Genomic DNA, 17,978 nt, shown 5'->3' on the forward strand with positions numbered 1-17,978 from the left:
TTTCTTTGATACTCCAAAAGACACTTTAGGACCTTAGAACGATTCAGGCATGATTACAAAACATCGTCATCATTATACTGCAGGCATGTTTAAGGACCAATTTGGGAATACCAGTTAATAGAGTTGTCTGGTTAATAGGATGCTGGAAGGCAGGATTTCTATTATTATGTATTTAAAACTATGAGAGTTGGTGAAGAGAATTTTAGAGAAAGTATTCACTGTCTCTTATCCTTCTTTACTATTCAGTGTCACAGAAATACCAAGAGGTTCAGAGATTTTGAGCTGCAAAGGAGCTTAGATAAATCTGATAGAAATGATAATCTATAGCTTTCAGAAAAAATAGTATAAATATTTGTTATCTTTTTCATTACTGCTCAAATTTTTTTAAAAAATGCTTTAAATCATAATATCCTTTAATTTCCACGTTAGTAGGAGGTAGAGGCTCTGCTTGTGGAGCTTAGGTTCTGGCAGCTGCTACCAAGAAGAAATGGCCTCAAATACAGACTCAGTGACTCACTATATATGCCTAATGCATAAGGATATGTTCAGTTGTTTGGAGAGGGTCATCACCAGGTTGTCCAAAGAATGAGTTTTTTAGACACAGCAATTCTTAAAGAACTAACTGGATTGCAATCTATTGTCAGTGGAGACAGTATCCATTCCAGGGAAGTAAGGAATCGTTCAATTACTGAAGCATTTTTAAGATCAATCAATTTCAGGTCTCACTGTTCTCTACCTCCCTCTGTCTCTGTTTCTCTTCCTAAATCCATAAATAACAGAAAAGTTGTACCTTCAAGCCATCTGGTCCTGGTTCACCTGCATATCCCTTTTGACCTGGTTTTCCCTACAATGCAAAGGAACAAAAAAGAAAGAGATTGTTTCCCATATTGACATTAAGTAAATTAAGTAAAATCATACCTGCCCAGCACAGTGTCATATATAGTTGTATATATAATGTATAATACAATGTATACATAACATATACTAATAATAATTTGTACTTATGTAGGATTTTAAAGGCTGTAAAATGCTTTCCACATAAGACCCTCATAAGGCAGGTAGTGTAATTAATGCAAGTATTACTATGCCCATTCTAGAGATAAGGAAGGTAAAGCTCTGAATGGTTAAGTGACCATGACCAAATCATCACAGATGTAATAAGGGCCAGAGGCAGGATGTGAAACTAGGTCTTCCTGGCTTTTAGTCCAGTATTCTATCCAGTATGCTATATGCTGCCTCTCCTTTCATAAATACTCATTGAATTTAAAGTGGATTAATGAGACAAAAACTAGTATAACTTAGATTAAGAAGTCTATTTTGGGACTTGAATGAAATTTTGCTTGTCCAATTAAAAGGAAAATTCCTAACACTGTACTTCTTCTTTTTTTTTGGTTAGGTAGACATGGTCTTAGCAAGTTATTCTCTCAATAGTAGCGGTACCACTGTTAACTTTACAAGCTAATCAAATGACCTTTGTGATTAATCTTCTGAAATAGCCATGCCTTCTTCCTTCAGAGAAAGAATTCGACTAGGAATAAATATCAGTTCATTTCTAATTTAATAGTATGAAATAAAGCAAAAAACAAAAAAACAAAACCTCAAATCCTAGATTTCTCTAACTTTGAGAGTACAAGCCCTCTGAGTCATGTAAGACAAAATTTGTCTTTTTTTTTTTAAAGTTATATGATCACTGATGCAGCTTTTCATCCAGGATATTTTTAATTTCTCTAAAACAAAAATTCAAAAGTAGCATCATTTTCCCCAAAGAGTTACTGATAGTAAGAGGGGATAGAGAAAGTGTTATTTCTGAAAAGCACATAGATTTGGAGGCCTCTGTTCTATTCCCAGTCATAAAGGAAAATGAGATGCAATTCAAGCTTTGATGGATTCCCCTTAAATTGCTATATCTTAATAAAAGATGATACTTGAACAAATTTGTAGGGGTGGGGGATTAATTATTCTAAAAAATGTTCTAAAAACTCATTCACAAAACTTGAAAACATTTCCTAGGTTATACTAGAGAAATTCCTTAAAGGAATGATGGACAAAAGTACATCTTTTTTCTCTGCAATTTTGTTGACCCACACAGAAAATAGATTATCTGCATACTAGGAAAATGATTAAAATATCTATCATACTAGGAGAATGATTAAAATATCTGTCATAATAGAAAATTTAGAGAAACATTAGACATAATTTGTATAAATGGCTATGGCTATTAGAGAAATGAGTAAATATTTAACAATATATATTATCCTTTAATAAGTCTCCAAAGAATTCAAGTGGGTGCACTCTGGCTATTCATCCTCCATTGTGCAAGATATGGACTTATATTCTGGAGAAGTACTTCTAGTTTTCAAAAAGGTATTTATGTAATACCTACCCGTGGACCCAGCTCTCCAAAGGGTCCAACTGGTCCTTCTTCTCCCTAAAAACATAATTTAAATTGTCGTTACTTTACTTTTTTGTTTTAGACTCAAAGGCATGTCATGTGCATCATAGAACATAAGAGAGGTTTCCAAATATGTAACAATAAATTTTCATTTCAAAAAAACATGTATGATAAATAATACATGTTGTTTTGAGAACTGTCCATCTTTTCCTTGCTTCCTTGTAAGTTTTCTTTTCTTCTTTGCTGTGTACTTTTTTACTCTGTTCTTTTTTCCCCTCTCCCCACCCCCACCCCAAGAAGGCTACAATTAAGTTTGGATACATTTCTCTATAGCTATAGATATATACATACACATATACATATATACATACATACATACATGTACTACTCCTGATCTTTGCTTTTATGTTTGTGCGTATCTCTTATTTCCTATCCCTCCAATCTCCTCTACTTTATTTCTACATGCTACCTTGCCCTTCTATTATTTGTGTACCCCCCCTCCAAGGATATCTCTCCCATCCTCCCATTCCCATAAATCTAAAGACCCTTCTATATCTCCTTTTACCCATTCCCTCACCCTCCGCTCTAAAGATCCCTCCCTTATCCTCTCCTCCTTCCTTATGCCCCTACCATTTTATTTCTTCTGAATTTAGGAGACTTTTATATTCTTCTAAATATATACATAGTTTCCTCTTAAACCCATTCACAATGAAAGTAGGTTACTAGAACTACTAGCTCTTCTCCCCATTTAATTCCTCTGTATTGGTTCTACCTCTTGCACCTGATTTGTATAAAATAATTACTCTTTTCAGCTGTTCCTAAATGGTTTTACTTTTTACATTTATATCATACTTAGCTTTACCCCAATCTTTCTTATGAGCTCCCCTATTATTAAAAAGAATCTTAGACATATGTTTTGCATTTTACGTATATAAAAAGTAAACAGTCTGTCCTTATGAATCCCTTATAATCAGTCTTTGGTATGTACCTTATATTTCTCTCGGCTCTTATATGTCAAATCTTCTATTAAGTTCAGTTTTTTTAACAAAGTCATGAATGTCTGACAGTTGAACAAACGTTCATTTTTTTTTCATTCAGTTCTTTTGCTTTTCGATATATAATGTGTTCCCAAGACCTGTGCTCCTTTAATGTCTCTGCTGCTAGGTCTTGTATGATTCTAATTGTGGCACCACCATATTTAAATTGTTTTAATCTTGATGCTTTTAGTGTTTTATCCTTGAACTGAGGGTTTTGGAATGTGACTATGATAATCCTATGAGCTTTTCTCATAGGATCTATTTTAAGTGGTGATCCATTACTCCCCCCAACCCAAAATATAATGCTTTAGGATAATTTTCTTTAATTATTTCTTGTATCATTGTATCAAGATTCTTTTCTGATCATAACTTGCAGTTAGTCTGATTATTTTTATGTTTTCTCTTCTTCATCTATTCTCCAAATCAGTTGTTTTTATAAGATGTTTCACTTTTTCTTCTATTTTTCTATTATTCATATTTTGTTTAATTATTTCTTAATCTCTTATAATTTTGCTAGCATTACTTTGCCCAATCCTAATTTTCAAGGTGTCATTTTCTTCATTAAGATTCTGGATCTTCTTTTCTAATTGGTTGACTTTTCTTTCATAGTCTTCTTGTCTTTCTTGGATTACTCCTTTTTTATTTTTAGTTTTTCCTCCATCTCTGTCACTTCATTTTTAAAGTCTTTTAAAATTCTTCTTTGAATTTAATTTAATTTAATTTGAATTTGAATTCTTCCATTAATTCTTTTTGGGCAGGTGACCATTTGACATTACTTTTTGGGGGTTTCTTTACTTCAATATCCTCCTCTGAAGATGAACCCTGCTCTTTATTTCCATAATAGCCTGCTATGGTTGGATTCTTTCCCCTTTACCACTACTTTTTTTTTCTTGTGGTAATAGCTTAATTTTTGTAATCACCTCTAGCCCTGGGATATGGGAGATGGTGCCTCAAACCTTCTAGTTCTCCGCACTAGTCTGGAACCAAAGCTAAACCTCCAACCTCCTGTAAATGCCTGCAGCCAGGGGCTTTCTGCCCCACAACTTCTGCACTCACCAGATGTTTGCTGGTTCCTTCTCACCCCCACTGCTCTTCCCAGAACAGCTGGGTCTGGCTTTCCTGGTTAGCAGAGGTTCCCTCCCAACTTCCCTTACTATCCCTGGGGTGGAGGTGAGGATGATAAGAGTTTCTGTGACTGGAGCTCAAATCAACTAATGCCAGGGATTGCCACTTATTGTTAAAGTGGATCCTAGCCTGGAGGGCAACCACACCTAGTCCTGGGATTTTTCTTCTGCTCTTCTCAAATTGTCCCAGGAAGACCTGGCTTGTGCTTCCATTCTTATTTATTTTTAGTGGCACTTTGTTCACCCCTAAGGTGCTATTTTCTCTCTTTTGTAGAGGAAAATATTAACAGCGTGGAGTTTCCTGACCTCCTCTGCCATCTTCCCAGAATCCTCTTTAATTGTTTCTACTTTAAAGAAAGTATTTACAAACCTGCAATTATTTCCCCCATTTTTGAAAATTTTAAAACATTGGTAGCATAGTGATTTTCAACCTTTTTTGGAGTTGTGACACATCAGGTATTTTTTAATGTGACAATCCTTAAAAATACTATAGGGCATACACTTAAATCCTTGAAATTTAAAGTGAATTTGAAAAAAATGAAGGGTTATTTCCTTATTTTTAAAAGTGTCAATATCATAGGATATTGAAATACTGGGGCTGGTAATCAATGGTACAATCAATTAGTGAATAGTTTTTAACCTCTAAAATGAGAGAACTCAACCAGTCCACTTACTTAGAAATAGCTATTGTGACTTAGGCACATTTTTGTACATGATGTTCTTTACCTGACAGAATATTGACCCTAGTAAAGAGCTGATAAGAATGCTTTCTCCTAGCACATTTTCAAATATTGTTCAACCTCTAACAGTTTATAGGACCAGTATTTTGGATCATCTATAACAGTACATTTCAAATCTGCTATGTTCTTCTTAGGTACAGACTTTAAAAGAAAATAAATCATCTATGAGGAAAATTAAATTATTGGAAATATTTTACTTTAAAACACCAAGAACCTCAAATCCAATGTTAAATGTTTTATATACTATTAAATAATTCATTAAGAATAAAACTTTCTTTCCTTTTGGATATCTTTTGTGTATGATTTACTACGTCTGGAAAACCTATGGAAACATCTGCATAGCAGTATAATCTATTTAATTTGGTTCATGGACATGTCTTCCACATCATTTAAAAAATAGATTCCTTAAGTTGGAAATGGTAAACATGACCTAAAGTTTGGAACCTTAACGAAATGATGAATACATATTCTGTAGGCATGCCATAGAGACCACTGACATCAATCCCTTAGTGGATACAGAATACTAAGTAACGACTGAAAACTCCATTTAATACCTGCCAAAAAAGAATGGAAACTTAAAATCCTCCATGGCAAAAATGACACATCCCACAGCAACATTTCCTTTAAGCAAAATTTTAAGGTTTACATAAAAAGGCAAAAATAAGCATGAAAGGATGCTGAATAGACACTGATTTTTCTCCTACCTCAGTTCCTTTGGGACCAGGTGGTCCTGGAGGCCCTCGATTTCCCAGAAGTCCCTGAAAAAGCAAGACAAGTATCCACAATAACTTTTTAGCATGATGTATCAACCAACTAAACAATTCAAAGAGCATTTATTAAGTACTTACAGTGTTCAAAAGTGCTAGGGACCCAAAGACAAAAGTGAAAAAACTGTCATGGGTGGTGACATTTATTGGAGAATTGAGTTTTGAACAGATTAAAATTATAGGATTTAGAGAGGAAAAGAAATTGAATTAAACCAATCTACCCTACTTTGTTTTACAGATGAGGAGACAAAGGCATACAGTAGTCAAATAACATGCCCAAGGTCACACAGGGAGTAAAAACTCAGTTCCTCTGACTCCAAATCTAGTGGTCTTTCAAGTTCACCATGTTCAGCTCTCCCAGATTTAAATTATATATATTTTTTTCTACTTGGAAAAGAGTATGAAGTCTAAAGTACTCAGAAAAAGTTTACAGATCTAACAAAATAAAAGCCTGAATTTTATTAGTAACTTAAGAAAAAAAGAGATGAATTATTCACTAGCCAGAAGGAACAGAGTTAAATAAAATTTGTTCTCTGAAAGAAATCAGGTTCATGGGACTGGTAAAGCTTTGTTCTTTATTATAAATATTTATTCAACATGATGACATTTTGTTTATTCAGCTTGGTAGCATTCTTGGTCCCTCTAGCTCCTAAGCAAACTAAAATACTTTAATTAAAGCTAAAATTCTATGATTCTAAGGACATTCTTTGAAAATGACAGGGAGAAGGGAAACACCACTGAGTTTCATAAATGTCCACCAGAGGGCACTCAACCTCCTGCGATTTTTGCACATGGATATATATACTAGAATCAAAGAATCAAGCTTGAGGGAAACTTAGAGATGATCTATTCATATTTTTAAAATGAGGAAACTGGAGTCCATAGAAGTTAAATGATTTGGCCAAAGTAATATGGCTGAGGCCAGTCTCTAAGGTCCTTTCCAGCTCTGGGTCCTACGTGTCAAGATACAGGATCAGTTCTAGAGTCTAGGTCTTCTGATTTCCTATTCCAGTACCCTTCTCTTAGGTTACAATTCTCAGCAGTCACTGAATAGTGGGATGTGTAGCTGGTAAGAGCCAACTCCAAGACTCTCAGACTTTCTAATCAGATAATCAGTCAAGCACTTTGCAAAATCAAAGAACTTTAAGAGTTAACAATTACTATCATTATAGTAACTGTGGTTCTTGTAGGGACTGCTCTGGGGTAAAAAGGAACAGATTACATGTACTGATATTGACTAGGGTCAGTCTATACTCACTGGAGAAGAAAGGATGACCATAGCTTCCTTCCAATTACTTTTTTTCCTGTCAAGCTCTCCTATATATTGCTGTCAAATCAATCTTCCGTAAACATCATTTAAGTTAGGTTGTTCCCATATATAAAGGTTTCCAATGGTTCCCTATTGTTTACAGGATAAATTTCAACTCCCTTAGCTCACTATTCAAAGCCTTCCATAATCTACCCCAGCTTCCCCTTTCCATTTAATATCAGTATACACCAGTATAAAAACTTTTGCTTTGGATAAATTTATCTACTTAATGTTTCCCACTATATGGTTTGTGTGCCCTTGTCTCCATATATTTGCCTCATAATGTTAGTGTTATTACATTTTCATGTATATATGTGTAACTCTTAAAAAGTATAATAGTATTATCTTTTGTATTTGTATCAGAGCCTTATGAACTGTTACAAATACAACTGCTTGCAAGTTGTTATTTTAAAGTCTGCTAACATAAGCAAAACAGTACAAATATGTGCTTTCAGTGTTGGTTCATCTAAGTTCTCACATATGGTGAATAAAATCAGATGAAATACCTGGTTCAAAAAGATTATTCATTAGAAATAGGCATTCCTTACTGGTACTCATAAAAAAATGTCTAGCTGACCTTTGCTTTTGCCACTAGGTGGCGATGTGGGAGTGTACAACTAGTTGCCTGGTCCTCAAAAGTTAATTCAATTGTATCCAACAAGATTTATTCAGGGTCTTATGTGAAAGATGCTGAGGTTACAAAGATAAAACAATGAAAAAAAACCTGTCCGTGTAATCAGATGAGCATATACATCATAACTTAAGATGGAAGGAGAGACTATCCCCACAAGAAAAATAGACTTGGGGATGTTAGAGAAACAGCCTCTTCTCTTACAGACTAACACTGGAAGCAGAGACTAAAATGAAGTCCTTTTTGTTCCCCTTTATCATGACTCAGCCTATTACTACTTCTCCAATTGTAGGCCTATATGAGCAACAGATTGGTACTCACCAGGAAATGCTTATTCTCTCTATAAAAGGTTTAACTCACAAATTTCTAGGAACTTGACATTGTCCAGGAAATCCTCTCTCTTCTACCATGAAAGCTAGTTCCTGGGACTCTTCAGGAATTCATTTTTTTTCTGAGAAATTTCCCTTCTCTATCCAGGAAACTAGATTTCAGGAATTATTGACTCTTTTACAGAGACTGAGGATGAAGAATTCCCACCATTCAGTCACATGGATCCCCTTTTCTCAGGTGTCATTTCTCAGGTGAAAAAGTTACATTACTGCTTCTCTAGAGCTAGGGCCAAGAACTTAGGGTTCAGGAGCTCTGTAGAAGTGAAGCCTCTGCCTCACAACTATTAGCAGGATTCTGTGGATTAGTGGGTTCTGCGCCCTACATCACTCCTCCCAGGCTCTTACACCAACTTGAGCACTGGTTCTTAACATTTTTTAAGTGTCACAGACCCTTGGTACTCTGATGAAGCCTAGGGATTCCTCAGAATAATGCCTTTAAATGTGTAAAGTAAAACACATAGGATTATGAAGGAAATTATATTGAAACACAGCTATCCAGACATTAAAATAAAAACCAAATTCACGAACCCTAGGTTAAGAATCACTAGTCTAAAAGCATGTTTTTCAAACTCTTGGATCCATGGCCACCTCTTCCTTCCCTTCAAAGAACATTATAAAGCAAAAGCCTTTCTTTCAAGCATCATTATATTAGTAAAAAGTTTAATAGGGCTAAATAGAAGATAACAAAAGTAGAGGCATTGCTTACATGTAACATGGGTTGTACATTCATTCCATGCAGTCCCTGGGCCCAGATTCTTCCAAAAGCAGAAATCTCTTGTAGCTTTGAGAGTCTGACCATCTGACTTGGTCTGCCTGTCTCTCTCCCTTTTTCTCTCTCATTCACCTCCTAATCACAGCATAGAATTGGGGCTAACAATTAACCTGGATATTCAGTGTTCTATTTTTAGACATTTTGTCTCCTTGTGAAAGGGAGTGGGATAAATGCAGTTAATTCATGAACACTGTCTGCACTGAGATTAGAGAGATGTCCAAGCTTTCATTATGGTTGCAGGAACATGGGAATCAGAGAACACAGGATCACTCCCTGGGTGCTCAGCAGCAGGAACTTAAGTGTGCCAGTTTGTCTCTCATGCCTTTTATCTATCCTTGTGACTTCCAGCACCAAAGTAATATAGTGATAAAATGCTGACATAGCCAACTCCATTGCCACAGATCAAACACTGACAGAAGAAAAAAGGTGCCTCAGCCAACACCGTAGTCCTCTTGGTTTTTGTCTGTTTCATTCTCAAAGGTCCTGCCAGTATTATGCCAGTTAATGTTCTCTGCCTGCCAGCCCAGGAGACCAAGCAGGAGGGTGAAGCTATGTCAGAATGCCGGAGGAGTGCTAGGGAAGTTGGAATGCCTCTTTAACATGCTAATTTTTTAAAGATCCATATTTATAATCAGAAAATTGAGATGTCCTGGCTAACATATTAGTTATAATTTCCCTAGGTAGATCGTAAAGGTGTTGATGAATATTGTTTTATAGATTGTTGGTACTTAGAATAAAACCTGCATGTATGTAGGCATTCACTCAAAAAACATCGACTGGTTGAGTGTTGCTTGGATAATGACAATTGACCACTCCAATAAAATAAGCACCTATATGTTTATTATGGTTTTGTTTTATTCAGTTATGTCCATGACCCCATTTGGGGTTTTCCTTCCAAAGATACTGGAGTGGTTTGCCATCTCCTTCTCCACCTCACTTTTATAGATGAGGAAACTGAGGCAAAGAGGGTTAAGTCACTTGCCCAGCATCACACAGCTAGTCCCAGATCTGGGAAGCCAGATTTGAACTCACCAAGATGAGTCTTTCTGACTCCAGGCCTGGCACTCTATTTACTGTGCCACCTAGCTTCCCCAGGCTTATTGGAGAAGCTTGTTCCCCATGGGCTTATTCCCCATGTTGCAATGAGAATCTGGGAGCTTAATAAATCAGATGTTTAGCTTGTGGGTTGCTGTGTTCTGCTGTTGCATTAAGATGTTTGTGCACGATCCTATGAAACACTGGAACAAAACACCAAGTACAAGAACCGTAAAGGTGTGTTTTGGAACAATTCTATTTAGAAATTTAGAAATTTCTATTTAGAAATGCCTTAATTAGTTGATTTTCTCTGGAAATGTCTGTGGATGAGTGAATGGCACTTGAATATCCTTGCCAAAACAACAATATATTACAGCAACAAATAAATAATTTTTGTTTGTTTCGGAGTAGAGACTAGTCATCGGGTAATTTTATTTTCTTCAGAATCAATAAGGTTTCCCTAATGTTATTGCGAGTCATATAAAACTGAATATTTGTAAGTCAACAGCTAGATTTTGTAGCTCTCAATAAGACTTATGGAGTTAAGTAGATAAAACCATCTACATAAATACACGCACAAATAGATTCCATAATGAGTAAACTCATGCTTAACAAAAGTTTCTAATCCTATTTTGAGGTTTTTAGGCAATGACTAGAACACGAAGAACTTCTTTAGACGGGTGCCAGAATGCTCTGGAAACAATTCGGCTTGTCTACAAATGAGAGAGACTACCCTAGATGTCATGTAGTTGTATGGAATAGTTCTATTGACTATCCTAACTAAAACTTTGAGAAACACTTAAGAGTAATTTAGGTGATTGGCATAATATAAATTAACCATCCAAAAGCAAATAACAAAATATATACAGCTAGAAGATGATATAGTGTAGTGGGAAAGAGCATTGGTGTGAGTCAAAGTTTCTGGGTTCAAATCTCACTTCTAATACTAACTACATGAACTTAGACAAATGACTTAAACTCCCTGGGCCTCGCTTTCCTGATCTGTAAAATCCAGACAGACTGGTCTTTATGCTCTTCACTCATAATACCCTACTTTCTAGGGCTTGGAGTCAGGATGACTTGGGTTCAGGTCCTTCCTCGGACATATATTTGGGTCGCATATCTTTGGGAAAGTCACTCAAACCTTTTTCGCCCCAGGAAATTCTCTTAGAACATAAGGAAAGTTGTTCTTAAACAATGTTGCTGTTCTCTTGGTCATTTCACTCTTTATTATTTCATGCAAGTCTTCACATGTTTTCCTAAAGTCAACCAGCTCATCATTTCTTATAGTACAATATCCAGATGGCTCTGGAGGAGAAGTGAGGCAGGTGACCTGCACAGCCCTCCCTCACTCAAAACAAAGTCAAGTGCAAGTCAAGTCATCATTTCTCTGATGGCATGGTCTTCTTTGGCAATGAAGGATGAACACAATCCTGTGAGTAGACGCAGCTGGCTGAATGGGGACACAGCTAGCTGGGTAACTCACCTCCTCCTCTCCTGTCTGCCTTAACCTCGCCTTCCTTCTCCTCTCCAAAGGAAACTAAATTTGGATGGTCAAAAGCTGACCAGTTGACTTGGGTTTTACTGACTCCTGTCCAGTTCTGTCCTGTCCTGTCCTATCCTGTAACCTTAAACCTATTGCACTCTGAAATTGGGACTCCAATGGGCCCCTGCCTAAGGGCTCCTCTGGACCCTCCAACTTGAGAGTGATTATCAATAGTAACTGTTGCTGGTTCTCACCCAGCCCGATGTCTTTCTTTTTCTTGACCTCATTAAAGGGGCCATGCCCTGGCTACTTCTTAAACAGGCCTATTCAATGAATGGGCATTGCCTCACCCTAAGTGAGTACCTGCAAATAACTTGGCCTAAGGGGAGCAGTGCATTCTGGGTCATCTCCAGTCATCCTGAGGAATATCTGGTCACTGGATTCAGATGGCTCTAGAGGAGAAGTGAGGCTAGTGACCTGCACAGCCCTTCCTCACTCAAAACGAAGTCAAGTGCAAGTCATGTCATCATTTCTCTGATGGCATGGTCTTCTTTGCCATTGAAGGATGAACACAATAGTACTCCATCACAATAATATGCCACAACTTATTTAGTCACTTCCCAGTTGACAAGTATCTCCTCAAATTCCAGTTCTTTGTCATCCCAAAGAGAGCTACTATAAATATTTTAAAATATATAAATTATTTTCCTTTTCCCTTAATCACCTTAGGGAACAGACCCAGCAGTGGCATCACTGGATCCAAGGCCTTTTCTGTGGTAGGTTGGGGAGGGAGGGAGAAAAAAGTGTTCACAGAAGAGAGCAAAAGACAACTTAGAAGGAAGGGTAGCTTTGATTTTTTTTTTTTAATGAAACAGTGTTATATGGTAATTCACAGTTTTAAATTGAATCTTCTTTTTATGTTGTGCTGTGTACAAGGAAATGTTCTCTTTTTTTTGCCTTTTTGTATTTAAGTTTAAAATGAATTTTAAGAAAAGTAACTGTAGATCTGCAGGTAGAGGAAACTTTCTCACTTGGAGTTCTCTCCTCAACAACAAAATCAGAGTTCTAGGCCAAAAAGCCAAAAAAAAAAAAAAAAAACCAAAAAAAAAAACCCCACTCCCAAACCCAACCCAAATTCTATAGAAAAAGAAGTGCTATCTCTATCTGTGTTCATCCTTTGTTGTCGAAGAAGACCATGACATCAAAGAAATGATGACATGACTTGCACTTGACTTTGTTTTGAGTGAGGGAGGGCTGAGTAAGGTCACCAGCCTCACTTTCTCCTCCTGAGCCATCTGCATCCAGTGAGCAGATTCATTCATCAGAATGACTGGAGAAGGCACAGGATGCAATGGGAGACCTTGGCCTAGTTAGGTACTCACTTGGAGAGAGGTAATGCCCATTCAGTGAATAGGTCTCTTTAAGAAGTAATCAGGGAATGGCCCCTTTAATGAGCAAAAGAAAAAAAAAAAGTAGATACAAACTGAATACTAGAAGCACATATGACCTGATCATTGCAATCATATTTGTAATTGATGGCTACTACGAATCTGTTAAGGTTGAGTGCCCTATTTTAATCTATTTCTTGAAATAATATGTTATTTTCTCCAATTACATGTAAAACTTTTCATATGTAAGTGGAGATAGGGCACATAGTCTTGTTAACAACTTGAACATCTAATACAAATGACTCAAACTTTTCTCATTATTCCTTCTGTGAGGTCCCAAGCTTGGAGCTGGGAGAGGCAGGGAGGTAGATCTCTCTAAACCATATTGAATTCCTTAGGAAAGCAATACTTATTTTTAATTGAATACAGTCTGCCCCAAACCATTTTTTGAAGTTTCTATCCATTTATACCATTGTTTGCTCTTGTGATGGATAGCTTTCTTGATAATTAATGGAAGTTCCACTTCTGATAAAAAAGGCAGGCAGGCTTAGAGAGAGGCAGGTAGAAGTGGATAAATAGTTAAAATCAGAAACTAGAGAGAGAATTCCTCAAATCATTGGTTAATTGGAGATTGTAAGTTCTGATGCTGAACATTTCTAGACTCAAGCAGTGAAGCCCTGTTTAGCATAATAAGTTGCATAAAGAAATTTCAGGGACTTGGGAACTCTCCATACCAAACGTAAGTCACCAGTTCTAGTTTAGACCACATTATCTAATGCAGTATTTCATGAAGTTAATGTTCCAAAGAAAAAATGTACAGTTTTGGAAAACTATGTAATTCATTTATGAAATGAATCTTGGAGTCTTAGATAGTGACTACAGACTTCTTTAAATATTGGTTTATTTCAGTGGAATTAAAATACTAACATGTAACAGACTGCTAGGCTCCAAAATAACAAAGATAAAAAAATTGCACAATCCCTTCTCTCAAGGAGATTACAGTCTTATGAAAAACTTCATAGTTAATTTTCCTTTTAATCTCAGGAACCACTACACAGGGAGGCTGCAAGATGTCATGTAAGTTGTAGAATCAGTAGACTTGTATTGAATTTCTGCTTCTTATTTTCACTAACTGTGAGTCTTTAGGCAATTCACCTAACCTCTGTTAGCCTAAGTTTTAAAATGGAGATGATAATATCTATCCTACATATGTTTTAAGGTTGTAAATATCAAATAGGATCAGGTATGTGAATGTGCTTTGCAAATGACATAAAAGTAAGATATTAAAACATTACATGAGGCAATGGGAATTAAAAGATGTGTGGTGTCAGGAAAGACACCAGACTGGGGTTCAGCATACCTGGGTTCTAGTCCTGGCTCTGCCATTTACTAGCCATGTGACCTTGGATAAGTCCCTTCATCTCTCTGGCCTCAGTTTCCTTATCTGTAAAATGAGGGGGGGGGTGTCAGACACAGTGATGCCTAAGGTCTCTGAAAGCTCCAAGCTTCTATGATTCTAAATGTTTGAGTATTAAAGCTCTATTTTGATATATATTTAAAATATTAATATTTTTAAAAGATTGCTAAAAGAATTTTTCATATGAATTTTCAGGAAAAACTCATAAATGAAATCATATATGCAGACAATAGCTTCATAGTACACAGAATTAGCTAGCAGATTTAGTTTAGATAATGACTGTAAAGCACTTAGCACAGTGCCTGGCATAGAGTAAACAATATATAAATGGTGGCTATGATTATTGTGATTATCCACATTAATGGTGTTGGGTAGTGAGTTCATATTCCATAAATTAACTTCATCAGATTTTGACAAGCTTCCAATGAAAATGTGATTGAACTTTTTAAAAGAAAATTTTGGTGGCTCTTTTCTAATTATCTTCCATTTTTAGTAAACATTAAACTTTTTGGATATTCTCTGAATACACATTTGGAAGCCTAGATGGAAGCAAATGAGATAGAAGACACAATGGATTCCCTATTTGTCAGTTTCTCTTAGGTAACCAACAATACAGAAAGGGAGGAATGCTTAGATCTAATTATTTTTGCTAACTAGCAACTGAAAATATGGTAAATGAAGAATGCTTAGGTTGAATTATTTTAGATAGTGACCAGTGTTCATTTCTTAGTTATGGAGCACGTCTGGGTCAGTGAGAACATGGTTTTATTTTTTATTGTTGCAAGGTTTCAGCAACCAGACCAGTTACTCTTGACTGGAATATCTTCATAATTTACTTCCACTTGCCCCAGGAGATTCCATCAGAATGGCTTCCTGACTTTGCAAATTTGGAAACCTAAAGATCAAGCTGTGAACAATCATTTCCACTTACCTGGACCCTACTGATTTAACATGTTTTGAATAAAAGGTAGTCATGAGATAACCAGACTTCTAAATTGCCCCTTACACATCTTGAAGCAAGATGAGCAACGTAGAACTCTTAAAATGGTTCCCAGACACTATTTATTTTATAGGTTGTAAAGGAAAATTCTCCCATCTCTATTATGTTCTTGTCATTTTTTGGAGAACAGAGGACTATGAACATCAATTTTTATCACATCCAAGTTACAACATAATAAAAATTCCCAATAATAGATATTTTTGTTTTACCTTTGGTCCTTCGGGGCCATTCTGCCCAGGAATGCCAATATCTCCAGGAAAACCCTAAGGAAAAATGTAAAAATTTACATGCAGAACTATCTTTCTCTGAAAAAGCTTAAGTCTGATATGCTCCTCAAAATTCCCTTTAAACCTTTCAAAGGCCAAGACCATTAAAAAGTCTGCCTCCTGAACAAATGATATTTGGGGCCTTCATTTTTATGGATTTGCTATTTGCATTGATATATTGACATAGAGGAGACCACAGTGACCTTGCAGCAATTACTGTCGAAGAAGCCATCAAGTTTGGGAACCACGTTCAAGTTTAATCAATGACACGAAGGCTTTTTTTTTCCTTTTCAAATATCACATTCTGTTTCACTCCAACAAAGTCTTGCTCCAATGCTGTGTAAGTAACTCTGGGTTCTCAAAGATGACGCTGAGTGGATGATAAGTCCCGACAGGTTCTTTCTAGTTGGAAGGACTACAAACATGGATCCAGGGATGACCTGTGTGTCTATGGCTACAGTATCAACCTGGCTACATTTGTAACAACAACAACAACAACAGTTTCAATCTGAACACTGGATGAAGCTACTGTTACTCTTGAAAACCTACAATGACGAGGTTGTGAATTACAGCAATAAGGAGAATAAGCTGACAATATCCTTGAATTGTCAAAGGGATATAGTTATGTTAGTCTATGTGTGATGTAAGATACGTGTTTGGTTGTGTTATGTTTGGTGAGATGAGGCGTGGTGTTGTGTGACCCTGGGCAACTCATTAAACCCTATTTGCCTCAGTTTTCTCATTTGTAAAATAAGTTGGAAGAGAAATGGTAAACCACTCCAGTATCTTTGCCAAAAAAGCCTTAAACAGGGTCATGAAGAGTTGGACATGACTGAAACAACTGAATAACAAGATATAAATTGTGCTAAATCTTGTGATATACACCATCAGAATGGGTTGATGATGGAAGCAGTGATTTGGATCAATTAATCAAGTTATGTCAGTTAGCACTTATTAAAAACCTACTATATACCAAGCACAGGCAGTTGGGTGGCTGAGTGGATAGAGTGCCAGCCCTGGAGTCAGGAGGACCTGAATTCAAATTTGACCTCAGACACTTACTAGCTACATGACCCTGGGCAAGTCACTTTATCCTGTTTGCCTCAATTTCCTCATCTGTAAAATAAGCGGGAGAAGGAAATGACAAACCACTCCAGCACCTTTGCTAAGAAAACTCCCAAAATGAAGTCATGGAGAGTCAGACCTGACTGAAACTGCTTAACAACCATATGTGCCCAGCACAGTGTTAAGCATGAGGGATACATACCAAGATAGGCAAAAAGTAGTCTCTGCTCTCAAGGAGTTTACAATCTAATGGGGTGATAGCATGCAAACCGCTATGTTTGTAAACAAGATATATGCAGGATAAATTAGGGGTAGTCTTAGAGAGAAAACACTAAGACTAAGTAGGATACTGAGAGTTACCAGAGAGGTAAGGGCTAGACAAACAGATTTAAGAATCATATGTGTAGAGATGATAAATAAGTCAGTCTGAGAATGCTAGTTATCAAATTAGATGGTAGACTGGAGTCCACAAGTATCTTGATAGTCTAGAAAAATGGGTTGAATCTAGTAAGATAACATTTAAGAAAATTTAATGAAATCTCATCCTTGGATTAAAAAGTCAGCTGTAGAATTTGGAGGAAGGACATGGTCAGACAACATTTCATATTTAAAAAAATGAGCTAGAGTTTTAATAGATTGCAAGTGCATTTAAATCAACTCCATGATATTACAACCCCCCAAAGCTAATGTTAACTTAGGTTGATGTTGGTTGAAGAACCCTCTGGTCATGGTATCAAAAAGGACTTGGGTTTGAATCTTAACTCCATAACTTATCAACTGTGTGACCCTTCTCATTTAACCTCTCTGTGCCTCAGTTTCTTCAACTGTAAAATGGGTATAATCATAGCACCTACCTCCCAGGTTGCTGTGAAGATTAAATGAGATAATATTTGTAAAAGTACTTAGCACAGTGCCTGGCACCTGGAAAGCACCCAAATGCTTTTTTCCTTCCTTTCTTCTCATAGACCTGTTTCCTTCTTGGTATAATAGGAAGAATATTACTTAGGTTATCTGCTTCACAAGGTTGTTGTTAGGAAATCACTTTACGAAGTCTGAAGTACTATGGAAATGTGAGTTATCACAATGATAATTTAGTTATAGAATCCACCATGAAAGATAAACTCTGGTCCCTCTGTATTCTGCCTGCATTGGACCACATC

General features: G+C 36.4%; 1 protein-coding gene across 2 annotated transcripts in view; it reads right to left on the minus strand.

The window, feature by feature from the left end:
- COL24A1 (collagen type XXIV alpha 1 chain) overlaps nt 1-17,978 on the minus strand; it is a 376,860-nt gene that overhangs the window by 175,957 nt on the left and 182,925 nt on the right. For both annotated transcript variants that reach the window (XM_072648923.1, XM_072648922.1), the window contains exons 21-24: nt 15,697-15,750; nt 5,998-6,051; nt 2,384-2,428; nt 791-844 (exon numbers count right to left, since the gene is read on the minus strand). In XM_072648923.1, coding sequence (XP_072505024.1) covers nt 791-844; nt 2,384-2,428; nt 5,998-6,051; nt 15,697-15,750 — 207 coding nt within the window. The remainder of the gene's footprint in view (nt 1-790; nt 845-2,383; nt 2,429-5,997; nt 6,052-15,696; nt 15,751-17,978) is intronic.

Source organism: Notamacropus eugenii, chromosome 2, assembly GCF_028372415.1.
Source record: "Notamacropus eugenii isolate mMacEug1 chromosome 2, mMacEug1.pri_v2, whole genome shotgun sequence".
NCBI lineage: Eukaryota > Metazoa > Chordata > Mammalia > Diprotodontia > Macropodidae > Notamacropus > Notamacropus eugenii.